Raw genomic sequence first — 26,003 nt, forward strand, 5'->3', positions numbered from 1 at the left:
ATGATCAAAGTGAAAAGGATATCGATACCTTTTGTAGCATTGTTACAATCTGCCTAGGTCATTTTAGAGCCATTCCACTTTGGACTTGTTTATAGACAGAGCAACAGATTCTTTATAGTAACTGTTTATGAAGGAGTGAGGGGAGATACTTTGTCTTTCACTTATACTTCTTATGTTTTGACTTTCCCTTCCAATAGCCATGTACTACTTTGTAATGTTTTAAAAATCAATGGAAGAAAATTAAAGGTTGAATACAATGAGACAGTATTATCATTATTGTTGGTGAGCCACTGAAACTGTAGTTGCTGTTATTACCACTGACATTAGTTAACATTTATTGAAGGCTTCTTACATCCTAGGTAGAATAATAAGCATATTCCAGAAATTATCTCTAACATTTCACAGCAAACCATTGAGTTAGGAAATATTATTCTCATTCTACCAATGTGAAGTTGAGACTTGAGGCAGTTGGGTCCCTTTTCCTAGTCACACAGAGGCAAGTGGAGCAGCCAAAGCCTCAGCTCCAGACAGTTCAGTTCCAGAGATGAAACCCTTTATTATTGCTTTATTCCAAGTTACCCTGTTTCTTGAACTCACAATTAAAATGTACTAACCTTAAGTAAAATACTAGTAATTAAGCATCTCTGGATGAATCAGTGAATAACTACCTAATTATAGTACTTGAACCTTGAGCTAAGCAATGGTGAAACGGGTTATAATAGAAATAGGAACCTTGTCCCCTGTTACATTATTTAACAGAATGTTATTTATTTAGTACTTGTTTATTAAATGAATAAATTTATTAAATATTAAAATGATTTAATACCTATTATGTTATCATCTATTATTTAATAGAATATTATTTAATGTACTCAGTTGGCTAAACCGAATATATTTATCTTGAGAATTACAAAGAACAGAAATTGTCAACCATAGAGTCAGCAAGGTTAGAACAGTGTGTAGTAAAAAATAAAATAGACAAAATATGGGGCCAGGGGTTGGATATAGCTCAGTGGTAGAGCACACGTTCAACATACTGGAGGCCCTGGTTTCAAACCCCAACACAGAGAGAGAGAGAGAGAAGAAAGGGGCGGGGTGGGGGGGGGAAGAGAGTGCTACCCTTTGAATAAAAAAGGAAGGGAAAATTTAAAGGCATGGATGTATCAGCCCATCTTTATAAAAAGAAACACAAGAATAATAAACTAATATGATATAAACAAACACAGGAAGGAAAATAATACAGTTGGTTACATACAAGGGGACTCATGGGATACTGGAGGAAGTAACATCAATACCTTTTCTATGAGTTCAACTTTAGGACACATGTTAATAGTTTACATATTTAAGAAACAAAACTAGTAAGGATGGGCAGTGGGAAAAATTTAAAACTGGAAGTAGACTGAAACAAACCCAGTTACATTTCAAATGAATAAGTACACTGAAAGGAAAAAAGAAAGAGTGAAGTACAGTGTTTATGTAACCTATGTTTCCTTAGTCTTAGTTTGAAAAGAAAGGAAAACTGTAAACAAATAGGCTTTTTTACAGTCGGCATTTTTGTTTTAGTTTGGGTGAAGCAATTCTGAGACAATCGTAAATCAATATAGGATCAAGGTAATGAGTGAATTCGTCATTTTTCTTGGAACCAAGGTCCTTATTAAGGACAAAAAAAAAAAAAAAAAAAAAACAGCAAGGAATGGGGAAAGGCAAGAGAGAACCTGTAGGGATAGATTAGAATAGGTGTGATCTTGTCATCTCTAAAATACGTCTGTGTGAGTGTATATACTTATGTATGCAGTTGTTTGTATAATTATATGTGCATGTGTATTCATTTACCCTCTCCACAAATGGCAGAGATACTCTAGTAACTGTGAGAGTAAATTGAGAGCCTAGATCTTGGTCTCATTGCCTACTAAAATTAACCAACTTCTCAGAGAAATGACTGCTTCCAAGGCTGGGGCAAGGTAGGTTTGGGATGAGCCTAAAATATCTTTTTATGCCAGGAGGAAAAAAAAAAAAAAAAGAATGGGGGTCCTGTCAAAAGAACATAGTAGCTAGCTTAAAGGGACTCCTGCTGGACAAATCTGAGACAATTTGAGCACCAAGAGTAAGTACAATAATTTGCTACGTTTTTTACTTGTATGAGGCAATTACATTCTCAAAAGTGACAGTGTCATAAAAGAAAAAAAGTGTTTTGTATAAATGGTCTGCACTAAAAGAGACTATATCCTTCTGTTAACATACATTTTTTTCTTTTTTTTTTTTTTGATACCAGGGATTGAACTCAAAAGTGTTTAACCACTGAGCCACATCCCCAGCTGTGTGTGTGTGTGTGTATGTTTGTGTGTAGTGGGGGAAGAGGGAGACAGGGTCTTGCTGAGTTGTTAAGGCTGGCTTTGAACTTTTGATCCTCCTGCTTTTAGCCTCCTGAGCTACTGGGATTACAGGCATGTGCCACTAGGCCCAGCTATTAGCACACTCTTCAAATGGAAAGTGATATTCATTTGAGTTAAAGATGTTCTCAGGACAGTCACATCCCAATCTGACTTCCTGGGGTCACCTTGATTGAATTTTGTGTACCCTTAAGATTCACACACTGTTCTGTTCTGTTTTTGTCATTTTTATAGATGACTAATTTCACTCATTATATTTTAACTCATTTTCATAGAATTAACTAACCATTATAAGAAATACAAAGGTACTTTGCCCCCTCTACCACCAAATTTTATTCTCAAGAACATTTTCAAATTTTGTAACTAAAGGCCCTTAAGGATAACCCATTTCAGGATATGTTTGCATTTTCCCTATGAAAAACTTTATAACCTTTCCTATATAACCCACAGCAAGTACTAGGAATTGAACACAGGGCACTCTTAACACTGAGCTCCATCCCCAGTCCTTTTTTCTTTTTTATTTTGACACAGGGCCTCACTAAGCTATTGAGGCTGGCCTTGAACTTGTGATCCTCCTGTCTTAGCCTTCCTAGATTTACAATCTGGGTTTACAATCTTTCTTTTGCCTTTTTTTTTTCCCCCTCTCTCTCCCTACTGTGTCATGAACTATAAGTTTCCTTCTTTGTTTTCCTTGTTGAACTGCAGATTGTATAGACTTCTTGGAATTGGTCACCCTTTGAAAAACGAATGAATGAAGCCTTCTTTCTTCGTTTGCCTCAACAAAATCTAGAGACAGTGATGCATGATTGCTTACACCTGTAATCACAGTGACTTAGGAGGCTGAGACAGGAGGGTTGCAAGTTTGAGACCCTGTTTCAAAATAAATAAAAACGACTGGGGATATAACTCAGTGGTTGAGCATCCCTGGGTTCAATCTGCCCTACTGGGGGGAAAAAAAAATTTAAAGAGACAGAAAAGTAAAAATATAAAATAACATTCACAGAACATATTTTATTTTTAGTTGCACATGACATTTTATGGATTTACATAGGGCAGTTTAGCTAAGAAAAACTACCTCTCACCATAGTTTATGAGGATTAGAGGAGAACATATGAAGATTTTTTGAAAAGTATAAAAAGGTTAACTTTCTTTGAATTTTCCTCTGTAAAGCAGAAAAAAAATTCCAGGCTATAGGAATTTTCAAGTTAGAAACTTGAAAAACTATAATCTTTACAACCTCAAAGAGGGCCACAGTAATTTGGAAATTCTTTAGATTAGCCTTCTATTCAAACTGTGTGTGTATGTATAATATGTATTGTTTAATAATAAAATCACTCCCATTCTGTTTTGCAATTTGATTTTAATACAATTGTCTAAAATAATATATAACATTGAAAGGAGATTAAAATATATGGCAAAATTTATAAATACATTAAAATGGCTTTCAGTTTATTATTTGTTAATAACTTAGTTGGTAAATTGCAAATGTGTATTGGAAATGTACATTCAAGTTTTAATATGAAAATAACTGAAAAACTCCATTGTTTTTCAGCATTACTGTATGAACTAAGTATTATTCTTTGTCTATATATGTTTCTTTCAGGGCTGGTGGTTGGATTTATCCTAACGATTGCAAATTTCAGCTTTTTTACTTCTTTGCTGATGTTTTTCCTTTCTTCTTCAAAACTCACGAAATGGAAGGGAGAAACAAAGAAGCGTCTAGATTCAGAATATAAAGAAGGTAAAATTAATTACATTTGACATTACTCAAAATGTAATAAAACTTTTTTTAACCTAACATAAGCTTTTAATCAGAACATGTTGAGACTATCAACAGATCAATTTTGAGAGTTATTTTAGTAGCCTAATTTAGTTTATCATTTATTTTACCACAATAGGAAGTAAAACAGCAGCATTTTAGAAGCTCTAGAGCCTATCAATTATTTTAGATTTATTAATACCAGCATAAAATGAGGGTAAAGGTACCATACTACTTTTAAAACTTTTTAAAAATTTTTAGTCATTTTTATTTTCCTAAACTTCAAAATATAAGTTCCTATAATTGCATACTTTTCCTTTTGAGAAGAAAACATTTCTTATGCTTTTCGTCTGCTTCTTTGTTTCCAGGAGGGCAAAGGAACTGGATTCAGGTGTTCTGTAATGGAGCTGTGCCCACTGAGCTGGCCCTACTATACATGATAGAAAATGGCCCCGGGGAAATGCCAATTGATTTTTCTAAGCAGTACACTGCTTCCTGGATGTGTTTATCTCTCTTGGCTGCACTGGCCTGCTCTGCTGGAGACACCTGGGCTTCAGAAGTTGGCACAGTACTGAGTAAGAGCCCGCCAAGGCTAATAACAACCTGGGAGAAAGTTCCAGTGGGTGAGTCTTGATTTGAGTTTCAAAACAAAAACAAAAACACCCTTCTTAATGTATTTCTTATTTAAGTGCCTTTTAAGAGTTTTATTTGGTCTTTTTTTTTTTTTTTCTTTTTTCTTTTGTGGTAGTGGGTATTGAACCTAGGGCCTTGTGCATGCAAGGCAAGCACTCTACCAGCTGAGCTATATCCCCAACCCTTATTTGGAAAATTGCTATAGGATATTAAATTACTGATATTAACTAATATTTGATGGAAATGTTAACAGGACCTGGATATACAGTACAAGAAAAAAGGGATAAACCCACAGACTTATCAGTGTGAAAGGAAAATATAAGGAATAGAGTTTTTCTCAAGAACCTGTTATGTAATTAGTTTTTAACATAGTCCTTCAAATCTAGTTTCCACCTATAGTGGATTAAAACTATCTAAAGAAAAATCAATTTTGTCTGTTCTGATTTTCTTTACAGATTTTTTTCTTACAATTCCTAAATATTACAGTATAACAATATTTACATATTTGTGTAGTGTTAGTATTTGTTTTAAGTAATTGAGAGATCATTTGAAGTATGTGGAAGATAGGACGTGCATAGGTTACATTCAAATACTACACCATTTTATGTGAGGGACTTGATCATCCAAGGGTTTTGGTATAACCAGTCCCCTGTGGATATTAAAGGACTTATATATGTACACCTCAGTCCCCTATTACCATTAGCAGCTGCTTCTTTTTAAAATCTTCTCTCTTCCTTTCTTTCCCACCTTCTCGTCTTCCTTTTTTATTCCTCCTCTTCATCATCATCATCCTTATAACAGCTTACATTTTGAATACCTACTATGTGCAAAGTACTATCCTCACTGCTTTACATGAAATAACACTTAGTACTCCTGATATTCATATTAATTTATTTTATTTCTTGTTTTATTTTTATTGTAAAAACAAGGAAACTAAGGCACAGAGAAGAAGCATTCTAGCTCCACTGAACCATCTGGTTCACTGCTAGAATGTTGAGATTTACTGAAGAAAAAAGACTATTTTCTAAGTAGGCTATAGTCTTGAGATTACATTAAAGAGAACCCTTTCTGACAAGTACCACATGATCTCACTTATATTTGGAATCCAAAATAGTAGACATTATAGAAGTTGAGATTAGAATGGTGGTTACTAGAGTTTGGGGCAAATAGGGGAAGAGAATGGGGAAGTTTAATTACTGGGGACTGTTATAGTTAAATAAGAGCAAGAACTTCTGCTGTTTTATCGCATAGTAAGGTGACTAGAGTTAACAATAATATACTATATATATTTAAAAAGCTAGAAGAAAGGATTTTGAATGTTTTTCTTTCAAACATGATAAGATGATTAATGTTTGAGGAAATAGTTGTACCCTGAAATGAACACTACACAATGTATAGATGTATCAAAATATCACATGGTACTTCATAAATACATATATTAAATTTTTCTAAATTAAAAAGAGAACTCTTTTAAGTTAACATTTATCACATAACTTTCAATTTTTTGCTTTCCTTTATGTTTGCTGATTATTAACCAGATGATTTTACTTATGTTTCTTCTTAGGGACCAATGGAGGTGTTACAATGGTGGGACTTGCCTCAAGTCTTCTTGGTGGTACCTTTGTGGGCATTGCATACTTCCTCACACAGTTGATTTTTGTGAGTGATTTAGACATTTCTGCTCCACAGTGGCCCATTATTGCATTTGGAGGTCTAGCCGGATTACTAGGATCAATTGTGGACTCATACTTAGGGGCAACAATGCAATTTACTGGTAAGATCATTACCTTAGTAGTGCACCTTTCTGGTTTTTCAAAGGACTGGGGAAGAAATAGAGGATTTTTGTTTTAAAGATGTAAAAAGGAAAACAAACCCAAAGATACAGAATTGTTGAGGGACCAAAAATGACAGGGCAGAATCTCTTCTACAGTTTTGTTTTTCTTATTCTTTTTGTTAAATTAATTGAAAGAGAATGAGTTCTGCAGAGCACTGATTAGAGGGGCGGATGCATTAATGCAAGGAACAGACACTTTTGATTTTGAGCTATCTAATTCCAGGAAAGTAAGACATTTTGGATCAGCTCATTTTAATGCATCTCCTTCCATTTGTTTTCTCTAAGTCCATTTGATAGATAATTATTGTACTAATCTGACTACACACACATTACCTGCTTTCTTGCTGTGATATTGTGCTTGCTGTCTCCACCATTGAGTTTTGGAGTTTGTTTTATTTGAAGTGGTATTTAACTATGTGTCCCAGGCTAGCCTCAACTCCTGGGCTTATGTGATCTTCCTACCTCAGCCTCCCAAGTAGCTTGGGCTCAGATGCATGCCACCATTTCACTATTGAGTTTTAAGTCCCACTCAAGATAAATGGGAGAGTCAATTTTCCTCAAAATTTTCTGTGTCTTGCTTCTGGGGCTCTCCTGCCCTTTCATTCTACCGATATATCTGGTTAGGTGTGTATTTGCTGTACATTCTCACCAACTATGATTTCTCCTTTGATTGACATCATGAAGAAACTGGAGGGTAGAGAAGGGTCCCTGAATTCAGTCCTCCCTGTACTCTTCAAACTCCAAGATAAACCACTTATCCTTTCACTCCCCTTCCCACTTGTCCGAATGTTTGTTCTCTCAGTTTTATTAATTTCATTTAGATGCTAAGGAAGAAGCAATCTAAGGGCTGGGGAGATAGCTCAGTTGGTAGAGTGCTTGCCTTGCAAGCACAAGGCCCTGGGTTCGATCCCCAGCACCACAAAAAAAAAAAAAAAAAAAAAAAAAAAAAAAGAAGCAATCTAGTTTTAATTTATACTAAAGAGTCAGAGACTCTCTACATAATAGTACATGCATTTTTTTTTTTTTAAAGAAGCCTAGGTTTTATTTGAAATGGGTTCTAGAAGGGGAAACTTCTTATATTGAATGGGTTGAAAAATAAAATGTGGGCAGTGGTGGTGGTTAATTCATTTCCTAAGTCTTTGTGTGCCTCTGTTTTATTCTGTACTGCTATGAAAAATGCCTTAGATTAGGTAATATGCAAAGAGGACAATAAAGTAATTTACTTGTCATAGTTTTAGAGTCTGGGAAGTTCAAAAGCCAGACACTTTGTGTTCCCTTTCTGCTTCCAAGATGGTGCCTTGTTGCTGCATCCTTACATGGAGGAAGGCAAACAGGCAAAAGGGTCAGGCAGCTCTCAGGAGCCTCTTGTATAAGGGCATTAATCCCATTCTTGAGTGGATCCCTCATGACTTGTTCCTTTCTCCAAAGGTCCCAACTCTTAATTCTGTCACTTTGGGTCTTAGATTCCAACATGTATCTTGGAGGGACACAAACATTCAAACCGTAGCATTCTCCTTCGTCCAACACCATGCTGGGCTCTATTTGTCCAGTGCTGAGGCCATAGATTGACCCCTGTTTCTAGGTGCCTCACAGTTTGGTTTCAAAGGGAAACTACTAGGAAGGCAGGCCCAGCCTGCCAGTTTCATGCCACCTTTCCTTTTCTTGTTTTCCCTTCTCCTTCTGAAACAACTCCAGAGGTATTGAGAGAACATCATTGAGATGTGCTGAAACTTATTTATTCAAAGAGGCCTTTCGTAATCAAAGGTTCCATGTATTTCACCATATGACCTTAGTTATTTACAAGTCACTGAGAGTTTTTCAAAGGTGGTCTCCTTTGGAGGAAAAAGCTAATTTGTTCTTTTTTAATCTAGTATTTGAATTTTCTCATTTCCTTCTTTTCTACTCCAGGTTTGGATGAAAGCACTGGCATGGTGGTCAACAACCCTACAAATAAGGCAAAGCACATAGCAGGGAAACCTATTCTTGATAACAATGCAGTGAATCTGTTTTCTTCTGTTCTTATTGCCCTCTTACTCCCAACAGCTGCGTGGGGGTTTTGGCCCAGAGAGTGAACTTTATTTCATTTCCACTGTCGTTGAAACTGGTGAGTCAACTATATTTGCAATTCCAAGTTTTATCCTAACAGTAATAATAATTGTAATGTTAAAGTGAAAATATGAACTCTTTTCATATTCCATTGTGATAGAATTCCACATTTTGGTTTCATCAACTTCCTTTAACAGATGATATCTTCCTAGTGAAAGAGAAGATTGCATAGAACTTAAGCATACTATTCTTCTGCTGAATGTAGTTCCTCGATCAGGGGAGCTACATTTTCTCTATATATTGCTGTACATTGAACTGAAAGATCTACATAGTCAATATAAGTTTTATTTTGCTTTGTTTAATCCAGTGTCAGGATTAAGAGTGATGGCATTTTAAAATGGTTCCCAGTTGTAGCAGAAAAGTGCCACTGTACCAGTTGTCCCAATGTTATATTCATTTTAAATGATTTAAGCTGTTTTGTGTGGAAACCTAAGTAAGCGTATTATCCTGATCTTCTCTCATTACCTTGCCAGTCACAAGTAATTGTGAAAAGTGTAGACTGGTCTCTGGTGAATTATGTGGTCTACTCCACACTACTCTTCCTCACTCCAGGTTAATGATGAAAAAAGGTAAATGTATTTTTCACATGACCATTAGAAAGTGTGAAAACATTTTTTAATTAAAAACAAAATTATCTAAAAAAAAGTACACCTTATTATATATTTAAGTTGTGAACTGAACCAAAACTGTATTGAATTCAATACTTTTTTGTCTTTCCATATTTTTGTTGGTGCATTGTAGTTGTACACAATGATGGGATTTGTTGTTAAATATTCTTACATGAACATAGTTTAACAGTATAATTTGGCCAATATCACTATCACTTTCCCTCTCCCTCCCTTCCTTTTACTCTCACCCAAAGCATTAGTTTTTGCTCTTTTATTAGAGCATAATAGTTACACACAGTAGTTGGGTCCATCCTGACAAAATCATACATGCGTGGAGTTTGATTTCAGTTTTCAGTCTTCCCTCTCCTCCCCGATTCTCCTTCCTCTACTCTGCTAGACTTCCTTTCATTTACCTATTTATTTTTTATTATTTCTTTTTACTTATACATAAAGATGATTTTTCTAGCTTTCTTTGAAAAACGTATAGGAATCTGTGTTAACATTGGTATCTGGAACCATTAGTCACTGGAAAATGATTGTAATTATTTTTTAATTTATTATTTTAAAAGTGACTGGAAAAATACTACAATTTCCTATTATGTATCTTCTCAGTTGTGCTCTCCTTTACATTGTAGCTTTAAAGTGATTTCTGCTTTTCAAATGCTTTTCACTGTGACCTACCATGTGCTAAAAGTTTTAGCAAGGAACAAAGTATTTTACCAAATATATCTTAAGATGTTTCTCATGTCTTTCTGTACCATTCCTCGCCTGCCCCTTAAAGAAGTTGGGAAAGGACTCCATGAGTAAGCCAGCAGAGAGTAGTGATAGCTTAGAATTATTCATTGGTGACCCTACTATAGTGATTATTTAGAACTGACTGGTTTAGGAAGGAAAACAAAATAGTTCACACCTTTAATTCTTAAGTCAGTCAACTCAGCTGATCATGACCCTTGATTTTGAATTTGGGTATACATTGGAAGCACCTGGGCAATTTTTTATGTTTTTGTTTTTTTTTTTTTTTTTTTTTTTTTTTTCCAATTTTGAGGCAGGGTCTCACTAAGTTGTTGAGGCAGGCCTCTAATTTGAAGTCCTCCTGCCTCAGTCTCTGAGGATTATAAGTATGTGCCATTGCATCTGGCCACTGTATTTTTAAAAACCAAAACTTGTGTCTAAGCTCCATGCCCCCAAATTCTGACTTAACTGATCTAGGATATAACCTGGAGATTTAGAGTTCATAAGGCTTTGGCTGCACATGAGAATCATGTAGGGAATTAAAAAAAAAAAAAAAAACTCTTGTTACCAAGGCCCCTTTCTAAACCAAGTAAATCAAAATGTCTTAAAATGAGTCCCATGCTCTCATTTTATGTGGCCTGCTCCACATTTGGATATTTTTAGAAAACCCTCTGGTAGATTTTAATGTCTAGCCAGATCGAGAACCCCAGAATTAAGAATATCTGAAAGCAGTATGTCCAAAGGAAGCTTCAGAAGAATGGGACTTCTCATTTTTAGGGAGACAACAGTCAGCAGCAGCATTCTGCGCTGTCTTGCTGGGTTGATAGTTCCTGGTACTCGCATGCTGTCTTGCAATTGCATCTCTTGTCATTGCTTTGTCGGTTTTTCATGCAGCCCACATGTTGTGTTAACACGCCTTTCCTCTTTTCCTGGAGGTTCATCCTCATGATGTACTAAGGGACAAAAGTACTTACTGAGACCAGCTTTCAAATTGGTAGAGTCACCATGTCATTAACACCGTGGAGAGACATTACTATACAATCTTTGTTTGAAAACCTAGAGCTTAGTTGTGTTTTGGAATCAAAATCTTTCAGAATTTAGAAAACTAATAGGGTCTACATAAAACATTTCACTCAAAACTACTAAAAAAAAATTACAGGGTAGAAACCCATTATCAAATACACTCCTACTTTTGTGATCAGTTATGAATGGCCATACTGAAAGTGATGACTAAAGGCTGTAAAGGGCCTCAGATTAAGTCATGTCAGATTTTGTCACCAAACTTGTGAAGAAACTGGATCCATAGTTCTTGGGTATGAAAACTACAGATAAAGAATTGAGGTTCTGGGCTGGGATTGTGGCTCAGTGGTAGAGCACTTGCCTGGCATGTGTGAGGCCCTGGGCTCCATCCTCAGCACCACATAAAAACAAACACATAAAATAAAGGTCCATTGACAACTAAAAAATATTTTTAAAATTTTTGAGGTTCTATCCTTTTTTATTTTTTTAATCCTACATGTATTTTACTGTAACATCTTTGGTAATTGGACATTTAATTCAACTATTCCCCTTGGCTGGGTGGGCAGTTATGTTGAAAACACTTTCATGGAGAGAGCTCCATGTAACAATATAATAAAATATTATGTGCTCCTGCTTAGGTAGCATTAAGGTGTGTCATTTCTTATTTACTGTAACATAATAGAGGACAGCAAAGTCTGTGTGGCCCAGGGTAGCTTCTGAAGGAGACTTCTAGAAGATGCACAAATGGGACCACCAGGAGAACACAGACTTGACACAGGTCATTCCATCCTTAGCTTTTCTCCCTTCTTGAGTTACTTAAGCTTCATATCTCTTTCTTGTTTCTAGCTGCTGTAAATACAGAATGCTGGCTGCAGAAATGCAAACTCCACCTCAATTAGAAAAAGATCTCATTAAGGAGAAAAAAATGTGAAATGGGATGTTTTAAACTTTCTCACCTCCCTGCGGTATGAACAGCTGCTGACTATTAATGCACAGTAAATACACTAGGGCCCAGTCATCTTATATTCCCGACAGTTTATCTGATTGGTCCCCAGTACCAATGAGGATGAACTGTGGAAACCACCAAATCCCAGATGAATTTTATGTGCTTTAAAAGTGAAAACACAGGACTGAGGATGCAGCAGTGGTAGAGCACTTACTTGCTCAGCATGCACAGAGTTCTGGGTTCAATTCCCTGCATTTCCAAAAAAAAAAAAAAGAAGAAGAAAACAATTATGCAACTTAATTATTTAATCTCCTTAGGAAGTATCTGTGGCTACAACTCCAAGTGGTCCTGAATATTTTAAAAATGCATAAGTGTTTAATATGTGTTTGTTGAATTAAGTTGTTGGACTAATCAGTGTTTCCCTTCAGAGTCTCTGAAAGTCAACCAGAAACATATTCCTCAAGGGAAATAAAAAATTTAAAAAAACAGTTTGGTTAATTGAATTTCTGAGGACTGTGATGATTCCAGCATTGCTCAATCATGTGAAACTAGTAATGGTTTTGGAACTAATGAGTCAGGAAATTATTGTACAGGGAGTAAAAGAGTGGCAGAATAGAACTCCTGAAATTATTCTCCCTGCCAAGACTAAATGTCAGTTCTCTTTCATTTACCATAACCACCCCCTTTAAAATTTATTTTATAAATATGGCAACTCTTCTTGTATATTTAGATATTTTTCTTTTTTATTAGTGTTTAACTTAGTAATAAACTGAATCTGTGTGTTTGTTTTTGATTTTGCAGAGCTAGTGATTAAACCCAGGGCCTTGCACATGCTAGGCAAGCACTTTATCACTGAGCCACATCCCCAGCCTTGAATCTGTTCTTTTTTAATCATTAAAGATAAAACTAAAATATTATTTTGTCCTTACTACCCTTTTAATAACCTTGACCCCTTTGTATTTATTCAAGATAATCACTGGTAGAAATTTGGGGTGATTTTTAAAAAATGTTTGTTTTAGGAGTATTTAACATATTTTTTAAATGAATTATTGTAATTAGTAATTAGTCTTTTTGCTGCTTGAAGCCAGGTTGCTCATATCAAATAAAAATCTAAAAAAAAAAGATGAGAAGAACATATATCAAAATATCAGTATGTTGTCTGGTAAGATTACATGTTTTAAATATTTCTTGAAATAATTTTAAATAAGTATATAAAGTATATCTCATTAAAGATGTTAAAAATACTTACACAGGGCTGGGGTGTAGCTCAGTAGCAGAACACTTACCTATCATACTTGAGGACCTGGGTTCCATCCCCAGTACTAGGGGAAACAAAATATAAAACTGATTTTAAGTACTTTTCTAAAAGGTCGTCAGTGAAATGTGGGTATTTTCTCTGAATTAAGAAAAAGGCTGAAAGTAAACCAATTAATATGGTAATTACCCCTCTTTCCCATTCATCCCTCCCATTATTATTATTTGGTTGGTGGTGGGGTACTAGGGATTAAACTCAGGGACACTCAACCATTGAGCCACATCCTCAGCCCTATTTTGTATTTTATTCAGAGACAGGGTCTCACTGAATGACTTAGAGCTTCACTGTTGCTGAGGCTGGTTTTGAACTCATGATTCTCTTGCCTCAAGCTCCTGAGCTACTAGGATTACAGGCGTGCAACACCACACCCGACCCATTATTATTTTTAAATGCCACTCTTTTCTTTATAAACTACCTTATTAGCAATGAACTAAAAGAATAAAATGGAATTTTAGTGTAACATAGTAAAAAGCAAGGGTAGATATTGAAACAACCTCTTGACACCCTCACTCAGATTGCTGCAAAAATTAATGTATCACATGTATTTGTGCCTGTGTAGTAAATCTTGCTTGAGACAATTTTTTTCAGATTTTTCAAATTCTTCAGCTCTTGCTTAGCTATTTGCATTTGGAATTTTATATGGCAAACACCTCAATACAGGTCATAGAATTCTAGAACAAAGAATCTTAAGTTAACTTTCCCAGACCATTGCCCAGACACAAAACTACAAAATACATATGTATCTCATATAAATGAACATATTCTTCTCTAGCATTTTAATGCTTGCTTCCTTTTGCATACACTGTTGTGCCTGGTATTCTCTCATACTGTTTTCCCTTACCAATCCTACAAAAATCACCTCAGTGGCACTTTCTCTAAGAAGCTTTTCCAGGTAGAATTAGCTATCCTTTATATATATATATATCCCCTACACTTTCACTATAGCAGTTATAACACAATGAGCATTTATTAAATACCTTCAGTGTACTAATATTTAATCTGTTTCTTTAAATTACCAATGTCCCCATTGTAGACAATAGTCAAAACTTTTCTTCATAACTAAACATGGTTTTAAAGTACACTTACAGGGCTAGAATAATAATAGCAATTGTATTATATCTTCTCAATCTCCTCAACCTAGGGTTTTTAAAATGATGATACCTCATTCTAAATCAAATGTATTTCTATATGTAAGTGACAAATCCACTGCAAGAGAAATTAGGAAAACTTCCCCTTTCACAATAACCTCAAAAAAAAAAAATAAAATAAAATACTTGGGAATCCATCTAACAAAAGAAGTAAAAGACCTCTACAATGAAAACTACAGAACACTAAAGAAAAAAATTAAAGAAAACCATAGAAGATGGAAAGATCTCCCATGTTCTTGGATAGGCAGAATTAATACTATCAAAATGGCCATACTACCAAAGGTGCTATACAGATTCAATGCAATTTCAATTAAAATCCCAATGACATTCCTCATAGAAATAGAGAAAACAATCATGAAATTCATTTGGAAGAATAAGAGACCCAGAATAGCCAAAGCAGCCCTTAGCAGGAGTGAAGCAGGAGGTATCACAATACCAGACCTTAAACTATACTACAGAGCAGTAGTAACAAAAACGGCATGGTATTGGCACCAGAATGGGTAGACCAGTGGCACAAATAGAAGACACAGAGACAAACACATAAATACAGTTATTTTGTACTAGAAAGAGGTGCCAGAAACATACAATGGAGAAAAGATAGCCTTTTCAACAAATGGTGCTGGGAAAACTGGAAATCCATACACAGCAAAATGGAATTAAACCCCTATCTCTCACCCTGCACAAAACTCAACTCAAAATGGATCAAGGACCTAGGAATTAGACTAGAGACTCTGCACTAAATAGAAGGAAAAGTGGGCTTATCATGTAAGCTTAGAACCAGACTTCCTTAACAAGACTCCCAAAGCACAAGAAATAAAAGCAAGAATCAATAAGTGGGATAGATTCAAACTAAAAAGCTTCTCCACAAAGGAACCAATTAATGTGAAGAAAGAGCCTACAGAGTGGGAGAAAATCTTTACCACACACACTTCAGATAGAGCTCTAATCTCCAGAATTTATAAAGAACTCAAAAAACTTTACAATAAAAATACAAAGAATCCGATCACTAAATGGGCTGAGGAACTGAGCAGACACTTCAGAGAAGAAGATCTACAAGCAATCAACTGATATATGAAAAACTACATATAATAAGAGAAATATTATATCTCTAGTAATAAGAGAAATGTAAATCAAAACCACCCTAAGATTTTATCTCACTGCAATTAGAATGACTGCTAGCAAGAATACAAGCAACAATAGGTGTTGACTGAGGATGTGGGGAAAAAGGTACACTCATACACTGCTGGTGGGATCACAAATTGGTGCAACCACTCTGGGAAGCAGTATGGAGATCCCCTTAAGAAATTTGGAGTGGAACCACCATTTGACCCAGCTATCCCACTCCTTGGCCTATACCCAAAGGACTTAAAATCAACATACTACAGTGACACAGCTACATCAATGTTTATAGCAGCTCAATTCACAATTGCTAGATTGTGGAACCAACCTAAATGCCCTTCAGTAGATGAATGGATAAAGAAACTGTTATATATACACAATGGAATATTAACCATAAAGAAGAAATAAAATTATGGCATTTGCAGGTAAATGAATAGAGCTGGAGAATATTATGCTAAGTGAAATAAGCCAATCCCAAAAAATTTTCTCTGATAACTGTATGCTGATACCTAATGGTGGGGAGGGGATAAGAGAAGAATGGAGGAATATTGGATTGTGTAGAGGGAATTGAGGGGTGGAGAGGGGGCGGGGGGTAGGAAAGATGGTGGACCGAGACAAACATCATTACCCTATGTACATGTATGATTACGTGAATGGTGTGACTCTACATTGTGTACCACCAGAGAAATGAAAGGTTGTGTCCTTCTTGTGTACAGTAAATCAAAATGCATTTTGCTGTCATGTATAACTAAATAGAACAAACAATAAATAAAAAATAAAAATGATACCATCTAAGATTGTAGAAATATACTTATTAAAAATGTGTGTTTTAAGTACAGATTTTCACAGACCTGTTGTGCTCATATATGGAGTGTTATTTGTAGTAACTCTATTATACTTCCAATAAAATTTGATCCTAAAGTTGTCTTTATAGTAGACTACTAAGATATTATTTAACAAAATTAATTTCTGTGCATATGGCTCAGGGTTCAATCCCCAGAGCAGAGGGAAATTCATCAATGTTTTCTTTAAAGTAATGTAGTACATTGTGTCCAAATACTGACCATTCACAAATACATTTGCTCAACTATTGGCAAACAATTTCAGTTACATAACCCTATGCCCTGTTATATATAAAAATAAATTTTGAAATAAACTTTTCATATTTTAAGTAGTATTTTGATTATATAAAATTTAGAAAATAGGGTAAGAAGAGGAAAAGTTTCATAATTTTACTACTCAAAGACAGGCATAGTTAATATTTTAATATATCCCCCCCTTTTTTCTTTCAGCACTGGGGGTTGAACCCAAAGCTTCACACATGCAGGCAAGTGCTCTATCACAACTACATCCTCGGCCTTTTTAAAATTTTATTTTGAGACGGCGTGTCACTAAATTGTTCAGGCTGTCCTTGAACTTTAAATTGTCTTACCTCCATCTCCTAAGTGACTGAGATTACAGGTGAGCACCACCATTCCCAGCTATTTTTCCCATGTTTTATGAGTTTTTTTTAAACATAAAAAGTATCACACTATATTTAGTTTTACATCTTGCTCTCATCACTTAACCCTATGGGATAAGCATTTTCTCTTGCCATTAAAAAATTATGTGAGTTGTGTCACTGTAGTATACTCATTTTAAATCTGTTGGATAAAGGAAATATATATATATATACACACACACAGTAAAATATTACTCAGCCCTAAAATATAATGACTTTATAACTTTTGCCAGTAAGTGGATGGATCTGGAGACTATCATGCTAAGTAAAATAAGCCAGTCCCAAAAAACCAAAGACTGAATGTCCTCTCTGATATGCAGATGCTAATATACAATAAGGGGGGGAGGAGGGAAGAAGAGAAGTTCAGTGGATTAGATAAAAGGAAATGAAGGAAAGGGATGGGAATAGAAAAGATAGTAGAATGAACTGGACATAACTTTCCTATGTTCACATATGAATATACCACCAGTGAAACTCCATATCACGTACAGCCACAAGAAGGGTTCATTAGAATAGGTTATATATGTGTAATGTGTCAAAACACACTCTACTGTTATGTACATCTAAAACAAATTTAAACATTCATTTAAAAGAAAACAGTTATTTGGGCCAGCATGGTGGCACATTCCTATAATCCCTGTGGCTTGGGAGGTTGAGGCAGGAGGTTCATGAATTCAAAGCCAGCCTCAGCAACTTAGGCCCTGAGCAACTCAGCAAGACCCTGTCTCTAAGTAAAATATAAAAGAAGATCTGGGGTTGTTGCTCAGTGGTTAAGCGCCCCTGGGTTTAATTCCTGGTACCAAAGCTGGGGGCGGGGGGGTTATTTGAATACATTTCTAATGACTGGGAATTCCAGCTTAGAAATCATCATACTTTAATTTCTTTGGGGGACTTTTGGGTTTTTTCCCAAATGTGTCATAAATGGCACAGTGATATCTGCTATGTGGAAAAGTCTTTGACTGTTTTGTGGAATTGTTGCATCAAAGTCTGTTAAAGAGCATTGCCTAATTGCTCTTTGGAAAGATTTTTAGGTTTCCAGAACCATCACCAATACTAGCACAGAATTGTCATTGTTTCCTTAATCTTTGCCATTTAGATTTTAAAAGTTGCAGGGGAAGTCATCTTTTTAACTTATGTGAACCTTGAAGGACATAGAAACCTGTATCATCTATGTCATTCTCCAGAGGAAAAGCATTTTGAAATAGTAATTTCTTCTGTCCCAGGTATTGTTTTAAACATCAACTAATTTAATCCCCTTAACAATCCTATGAAGTAGTTAAGTTATTCATTTTTATAGAGAAACTGAGCTCAACAAAGTTAAATGATGAGCAGGGGATACAGCTCAGTGGTGGAACCTATGCCTAACTTGCACAAGGTGTTGCAAAACACACACACACACACACACACACACACGCACACTTGAATGATAAAGTGGAGGTGATAAACATTCATGTTAGAGATAGAACTCTAAGAACTTTGGGAATTATTATTTGTGCTGTGATAGCAAAACTAGAGCTTGTTGAGAAAATTCAATGAGATTTTTCAAGAGAAGAAGAAAAACCAACAGGCAATTGTGCTATGGAATAGTATGAAACTTGAGCTATTGCCAATCAACAGCTTTACTAATTGCTCTCTGAGGTTTTTGTTTTTATCTAAAGTGATTGTCAACAAGTTTCAGAATTTTCACTTTCGCAATTCGCAAATCTAGTTAGACATCTTTAAGAGGAGAAGGGCCAAGATAAACCAGTCAGTGTCAAAATAATTATGAGTTGGGGAAATACAATATAAAAAGGAATAACATTCAGCTCGAAAGATATCTTATTAGGAATTGTCTAGATGAGACTGAAAAAAATATATTTTAGATGGATATTTGTTGACATCAAAAATATTCATGATATATTAAGTAGAAAGTATTTTAAAACCAGAATTGACATTATGATCCCATTTCAATTTTAAAAATATTTGTAGGCATATAGTCATAGAAGAAAACATCAGGATATATATACACTTAAGTGTTAATTATACCTAGGAGATGAGATTGTTGGGGTTTTAACATTTTATTTTTTATATTTTTTACATTTTCTACAATGAATATCTTGTTATTGAAATTTAATGCCATTACTTATGCAGATAAGGGAGAGGGGAAGGAAAGTGGTCATTTGATTGTCATAGTTCAGTACAGAGGGGACACAGTGGTCCTTTTAGTAAGTAGTACTGAGTTTTTACACTTTCTTCATACCACACAGGAAATCAATTATCAGATCTAAATATGAAAGGTTAAGCAATTTTTTTGAGAAAAATATGGAACAACTTTCTAACCATGGAGTAGGAGAAAGATTTCTTAAATGGGACACAAAAGTGCTAAGCAAAAGGAAAAGAAGTTGGACTATAGTAAGATTAGTAATTTCTGTTCATGAAAACTCTTATTAAGAGTTAAAAAGCAGCCAGGTGTGGTGGTGCACACCTGTAATCCCAGTGGCTCAGGAGGCTGAGGCAGGAGGATCTCGAGTTCAAAACCAACCTCAGCAAAAATGAGGCGCTAAGCAACTCAGTGAGACCCTATCTTAATAAAATACAAAAATAGGGCTGAGGATGTGGTTCAGTAGTCAAGTGCCCAAGCCCAATCCCCTGTACCAAAATAAATAAATAAAAAGCAATCCAAAGAATAGTAGATATTTGCAGCATATCCAACACAAGATTCATATTCCAAATATACGTAAGTTTTTAAAGCCTGCAAATCAATAAGAGAAGATGATCAACTCAGAAGAAAACTGGATAGGAAACCAGAAAAGTCACTTTGTAAAGAGAATATACAAATGGCCAATAAATACCTGAAAAAATGTTTAACTGCTTTTAGTCATCAGGAAAATATAAATCAAAAGTGCATTGGGGGCTGGAGTTGTGACTCAGAGCACTTCTAGCATGTGTGAGGCACTGGGTTTCACTCTCAGCACCACATATAAATAAATGAATAAAATAAAGGTCTGTCAACATCTAAAAAAAATTGAAAAAAGCACATTGGATGGCTACCAGAATGTCAGACTGAGATCAGAAAATACTAAATTGGTGAACATGTACAGCTAAAACTTACACTTCTGCAGGGAATAGCAATATCTACCAAAGTTGCACATATACTACTCTTTGACCCACTGATTCAATGCCAAGGACATATACTCAAAAGAATATTTATTACCAGCTCTCTTCACAGTAATCTCAAATTGAAAAACCCAAATACTTCAGAAGTCTCACAATGTCATTTTTTGCTGTGATTATTGGTTTTAAAAGTCACAAGCCCAATCAGATTCAAATGGTAGGAAATATACTCCACATCTTTTTTTGTTTGTTTGTTTGTTTGTTTGTTTGTTTGTTTGTTTGCGGTGCTGGGGATTGAGCCCAGGGCCTTGTGCTTGTGAGGCAGGCACTCCACCAACTGAGCTATATCCCCAGCCCTATACTCTATATCTTGATGGAAGGAGTAGCAAAGTTACATTGCAGCAGAGAAAGGGGACAGAGGTGTGATTGATTGAGTGTCATTATTCTAATACCCTGCTACTTTGTTACTTCTCAGCTCCTAGAAGTCTAAAGTTCTTTCTGCTAGATAGTCTCACTTCTCAGGCAGTGCTGTTGGAAGGATTCAAAACAACCTCATGATAGGGCTTCCCCAGGTCATCTACGTATTCCTTGTCTCCTATGAAAAAGAACTAGTACTTTCTTTTCCACTCTATTGTTGATATTAATGTGGAAGTTCTTTGAAGGAACTGTGTATAGTACACATAATAATGGTCCCACGTCTCAAATCTCAAAAAGAATAAACATTTACCTTATATGACAAAGAGGACTTGCAAATGTGATAAAGGTTAAGTACCTTAAAATGGGGAGATTGTCTTGAACTATCCAGATGGGCCCAAGCTAATTAAATGAGTCCTTAAAAGCAAAGAACCAGTCAGCAAGATGGTGGACTAGGAATCTACACATCTACTTTCCACAGAGACACCAAGTTGATAACAGTATATAGACCATAATACCTCTGTGGGAAGACTAGAGACTGGTTAAGAAGGGGCTAGGGTTGTGGCTCAATGATAGAGTACTTGCCTAGCATGTATGAGGTTCTGGGTTTGATTCTCAGCACCACATATAAATAAATGAATAAAATAAAGATCTATTAATATCTAAATTTTTTTTTTTTTAAATCAAGGGATGCCAGTGGAAAAGATAGGAAGATTCTCAGGGTTTGGTATGGCAATTCATGCCCCTCTCCCTCAATAGCATAGACTTGTGTAACTGGGAGGAAAACCTCTTGGAATGGAAACAAGTAGACCATGTGTCCAACATTCTGGATTGTCTAGGGACTGCATGAATGGCTGGTTTCTGTCTCATCTGACTTGGAATTGGCAAACTGACACTAGAGTTTAGAAGCCATGGAAAATAGAAGTGAGTACCATATTTAAGCTATAATTCTGAAGACAGGTGCCAGGGGAAGAAAGAGATCAAATAAGGTTTGGGAGGTTCTAGAACTTCCAACTAGACTGTTTGGTGAAGGTCTTCCCCTTCACCAAGTTTCTTAAGAGATTGATGTTGCTTTCAGTTTAAAACAATGCTATTTCTTTAAGATGTTTTATATAATTGTAATGATAACCACAAATAAAATATCTGTAGAATATGCACAAAAGGAAATATGAAGGGAATCAAATCATTCACTGCAAAAGAGAAAGAAAAGGAAATAGTAAAGGAGGGATAAAAATGCTAGTAGACAAATACAGAAAACAAAATGACAATAGTAACTCCTTCCCTGTAAGTAATAACTTTGAATGTAAATGGACTAACAGAATTAAAAGACATATTGACTTAACAGATTAAAACAAAAGGGGATCCAACTATATGTTCTTTAAAACAAACTTTTTATATCTAAGGACACACAAGTTGAAAGCAAAAGGATGGTAGAAGATAATCCACACAAATGGTAACTAAAGACATAAATGATAACATCAGTGAAAGCAGACTTTAAATAAAAACAAAGAAGGACACTATATACTGATAAAAGGACAAATGCTAAAAAAAAAAAAAAAAAAAAAAAGGAAAAAAAAAAAAAAAACAGTTTATGCACCAAACATCAAATTTCCTAAAGAGGTAAATCAAGCAGGGTGTGGTTGCTCCTGTCTGTAATCCCAGTGGTTCGGGAGACTGAGTCAGGAGGATCACAAGTTCAAGGCCAGCTTCAGCAACTTAGTGAGGACCTAAGCAATTTAGCATGACACTGTCTCAAAAAATAAAAAGGACTGGGGATGTGGCTCAGTGGTTAAGTGCCCCTAGGTTCAAATTCCAAGTACCAAAAAAAAAAAAAAAAAAAAAAAAAAAAAAAGCAAACTTGACAGAATTGGAGGTAGAAACAAAAAAACAATAGTAGGAAATTTCAGTACCGTTTGCAGTACTAGAACAACTAAACAGAAAATCAATAAGGCAATGGAAGAGATGAACAATGCCATAGACCAATCAGACCTAATAGATATATACAGAACACCCCACCCCAACAAGAGCAGAATATACCTTCTTTTCTAGTGTACATAGAACATCTGCCAGGATAAACCACGTTAGGCCACAAGGCAAGTCTCAACAAACTCAGGAAAACTGAAACTATACAAAGTATCTTTACTAATTATAATGGAATAAAACTGCAATCAAGAGCACAGAGAAAACTGGAAAACCCAGAACTATGTGAAAATTAAGCAACACTAACAACTACATGGTCAAAGAAATCACAAGGGAAATTAGAAAATACCTTGAGACAAAAGAAAATGGAAACACATTGTACCAAAACTTTTGAGATGCAACAGAAGTAGTACTAAGGGAAAAGTTCATAGCTGTAAATGGGTCAATTTTCAAAAGACCTCAAATGACCAACCTAACTTCACACCTCAAGAAACTAGAAAAAGAACAAACTAAACTCAAAGCTAGTAGAAAAAAGAGAATGACAAAGGTTAGAGATAGAGACCAGAAAAACAATACAGAATATCAACAAAAATGAGTTTTTTTAAAAGAACAACAAAATTGAAAAACCCCTATCTAGTTTAAAAAAAAAAAAGAATTAAAATCATAAAGAACCAATGCCAAAGACATAAAAAGAATTAAAAAGAATACTATGAGCAATTATACACCTACATATTGGATAATAGAAAAGAAATGGATCAATTTCTGGAAACATACACCTTACCACATTTGAATCATGAAGAAATAGAAAATCAGAGGACAAATAATGAATAAGAAGACTAAATCAGAATCAAAAAACCTTTCAGCAAAGAAAATAAATAAATGAATAAACCCAGGACTAGATGGCCTCATTGGTAGAGTCTACCAAATATTTAAAGGATTGATACTAATTCTTCTCAAACTCTTTCAAATAATTGAAGTGGGCCAGGTATGGTGGAGCACACCTACAATCTCAACAACTCAAGAGGCTGCGGAAGTAGGCTTGCAAGTTGACAACTTAGTGAGATCCCAGCTCAAAATTAAAATTAAAAAGGGTTGAAGGTGTACCTCAGTGGTAGAATGCCTCTGGGTTAAATTCCCAGTACCACACCAAAAAATTAATAAATAAGAGGAGGTAATACTTCCAAGCTCAACCTGTGAGACTAACTTTACCCAGATACCAATAAGGAAAGTACACAATAAGAAAAGAAAACTACACAGCAATGAACAATGAATATTGATGCAAAAATCTTCTACAAAATGCTCACAGAATTCAATAGCACATTAATTCCTGTAATGCAAGGATGTTTTCTATGTGAAATCCAGTCAATGTCAAATACCACTTTAACGTAGCAAAGGACAAAACTACATAATTATCTTGCTGCAGAAAAGCATTTGACGAGATTCTACACTCTTTGATAATGAGACACTCAATAAATCGGAATAGAAGAAAATCACCTGGACATAATAAAGACCATTGCTAAAAAGGCTACAGTATACATTATATTCAGTGGTGAAAAACTGAGAACTTTCCCTCTCAAATCAGGAATGAGACCAGGATGCCCTCTCAGGTCACTTCTATTCAATATAATGTAGAAATCCTAACCAAAGTAATTGAGCAAGAAAAAGAAACCCAAAGTATTCAAATTAGAGAAGGAAATGTGCAGTTATCTCTGTTTGCAATTGATAAGGTCTTACATGTAGAAAATCATAGAGTTCGCCCCCCCCAAAAAAAACCTGTTAGAATTAATTAATTCATCAAATTGTAGGATGTAAAATCACAGTACAAAACTCAATTGCACTAACTGGATATGGTGGCACATACCTGTAATCCCAGCAACTTGGAATGCCAAAGCAGGATCACAAGTTTGAGGCCAATCTCAGCAACTTAACAAGATTCTATCTCAAAATAAGGGCTTCAGATATAACTCAATGATAGAACATGCCTAGATTAAATCTTCTACACTGCCAAAATGAAAAAGGTGATAAATTTTATGGGTTTTGTTTTTAACTACAAGTCAGATAAACAAGTAAATGAAGCAGAGAATTTTCCCTTGCTATAGTCAGAGAAAGAGGTGTTACAACAGAAGAGGAATTTTTTGAACTCCATGAACCAAGGAGTATGAGTGGCCTCAAGAAGCAGGGAAAAGCAAAGAGACATTCTTCTATGTAGCCTCCAGAAAGGAAGGAACATAGCCTTGCTGCTACCTTGATTTTAGAACTTCTGACCTCCAGAACTGTAAGATGAGTTTGTGTTGTTTTAAGCAACTGAATTTGTGAAAACTTATTACAGCAGCCACAGAAAACTGATACCTCATGTCAGCTTTGAAAGACAGTGTAACACTAGACTATGAGGGTTCAAATCCTAGCTCTGCTACTCTCTAGCTTCACGAACCTGTTTACTTAGCCTCTCTGTATCTCAGATTCTTCATCTATAAATTGGGGCCACTAAATAATACCTAGTTCATGAAGGATCATACGTCTTAAGTCATCTGGTATGTGTTACGTTAAGCCAGTGTTAGCATTAGTTACTATTTGACATGACTTAAAGTGCCATGCAGCTGCAGGGTACTTCTACTCCTTTCACATCTATTATTGTTATTAGTCTATGGGGAAAAAAGATCACTATTAAACAAAAATCAGCTGTGTTCACATAATTCATTTTGCAAGATGTAAGGAAGATAATTACTTTACACCAAACTGTATTAATGAAAACCTCATTCTTAAACTTTTGGGATCCTTTTTTTCCTAATGAAACAGTGAGTGCCTACTAATAGGCCCTGAAAGCAACCAGAAACCACTCCAGACACAGGAACTCACACAAGAGATTTTATTAAGTGGACAGCCAGAGTGTCTGCCCGCAGGGTGATGGAGAGAGAAAATGAGAGAGAGAGAGAAAGAGAAAGAGAGAGAGAGAGGAAGAGAGAGAGAAAAAAATAATGGCAGTGGAGCTGTTCTTAAGTAGTGGAATTTTGCAGACTAATAACAACGGACCAATGACTGGTGAAGAGGTTTGCAGGCTAGCAATCTAGGTTGTAAAATGGTTTGGGGGAGGCAGAACAATGGCAGCAGCAAAATGGCAGATCCGATGCCAATATTCCTCCCTTTTGTTTTCATAGATACCTGGGGTGGGATGATTGCCTTTCTTCAGTAGCTTCTTCCTGCTGATTAGGGGCGAAGAGTCTCATTCCAGTAAAAAAAGGGGAATTAGGGAGGGTTTTAGGTGGGAGCAGAGTTTTTGGAGCCAGAGGTATCAATAGTGAATCACAGGTCTCAGCTTTGGGTGTCAGGGGCTGGTAGTCTTGAAGGAGAAGCGGTTGATTGACCAATTGGCTGGTGAACTTGTGTATCTAATCTTGTAGGAATTTCTGTAGGTAATTTAGCAGGCATGATCCTATTTAGGAAGATCTGTAGACCTTAAAATAACCA

The 26,003-nt window shown here is 35.5% G+C and overlaps 1 protein-coding gene across 6 annotated transcripts in view; it reads left to right on the plus strand.

Annotated features, from left to right (window-relative positions):
• The window catches only part of Tmem19 (transmembrane protein 19), a 17,954-nt gene extending 5,209 nt beyond the window's left edge, over window positions 1–12,745 (plus strand). For 5 of the 6 annotated variants that reach the window (XM_047550149.1, XM_047550148.1, XM_047550147.1 and 2 more), the window contains 5 exons: window positions 3,994–4,131; window positions 4,518–4,772; window positions 6,347–6,556; window positions 8,525–8,720; window positions 11,929–12,745. In XM_047550149.1, the coding sequence (XP_047406105.1) occupies window positions 3,994–4,131; window positions 4,518–4,772; window positions 6,347–6,556; window positions 8,525–8,688 (767 nt within the window). In that variant the 3' untranslated portion in view covers window positions 8,689–8,720; window positions 11,929–12,745. The remainder of the gene's footprint in view (window positions 1–3,993; window positions 4,132–4,517; window positions 4,773–6,346; window positions 6,557–8,524; window positions 8,721–11,928) is intronic. The other variant, XM_047550151.1, reaches the window with a different exon arrangement.
• The last annotated feature ends 13,258 nt before the right edge of the window (window positions 12,746–26,003 follow it).

Source organism: Sciurus carolinensis, chromosome 4 (assembly GCF_902686445.1).
Source record: "Sciurus carolinensis chromosome 4, mSciCar1.2, whole genome shotgun sequence".
Taxonomy (NCBI): domain Eukaryota; kingdom Metazoa; phylum Chordata; class Mammalia; order Rodentia; family Sciuridae; genus Sciurus; species Sciurus carolinensis.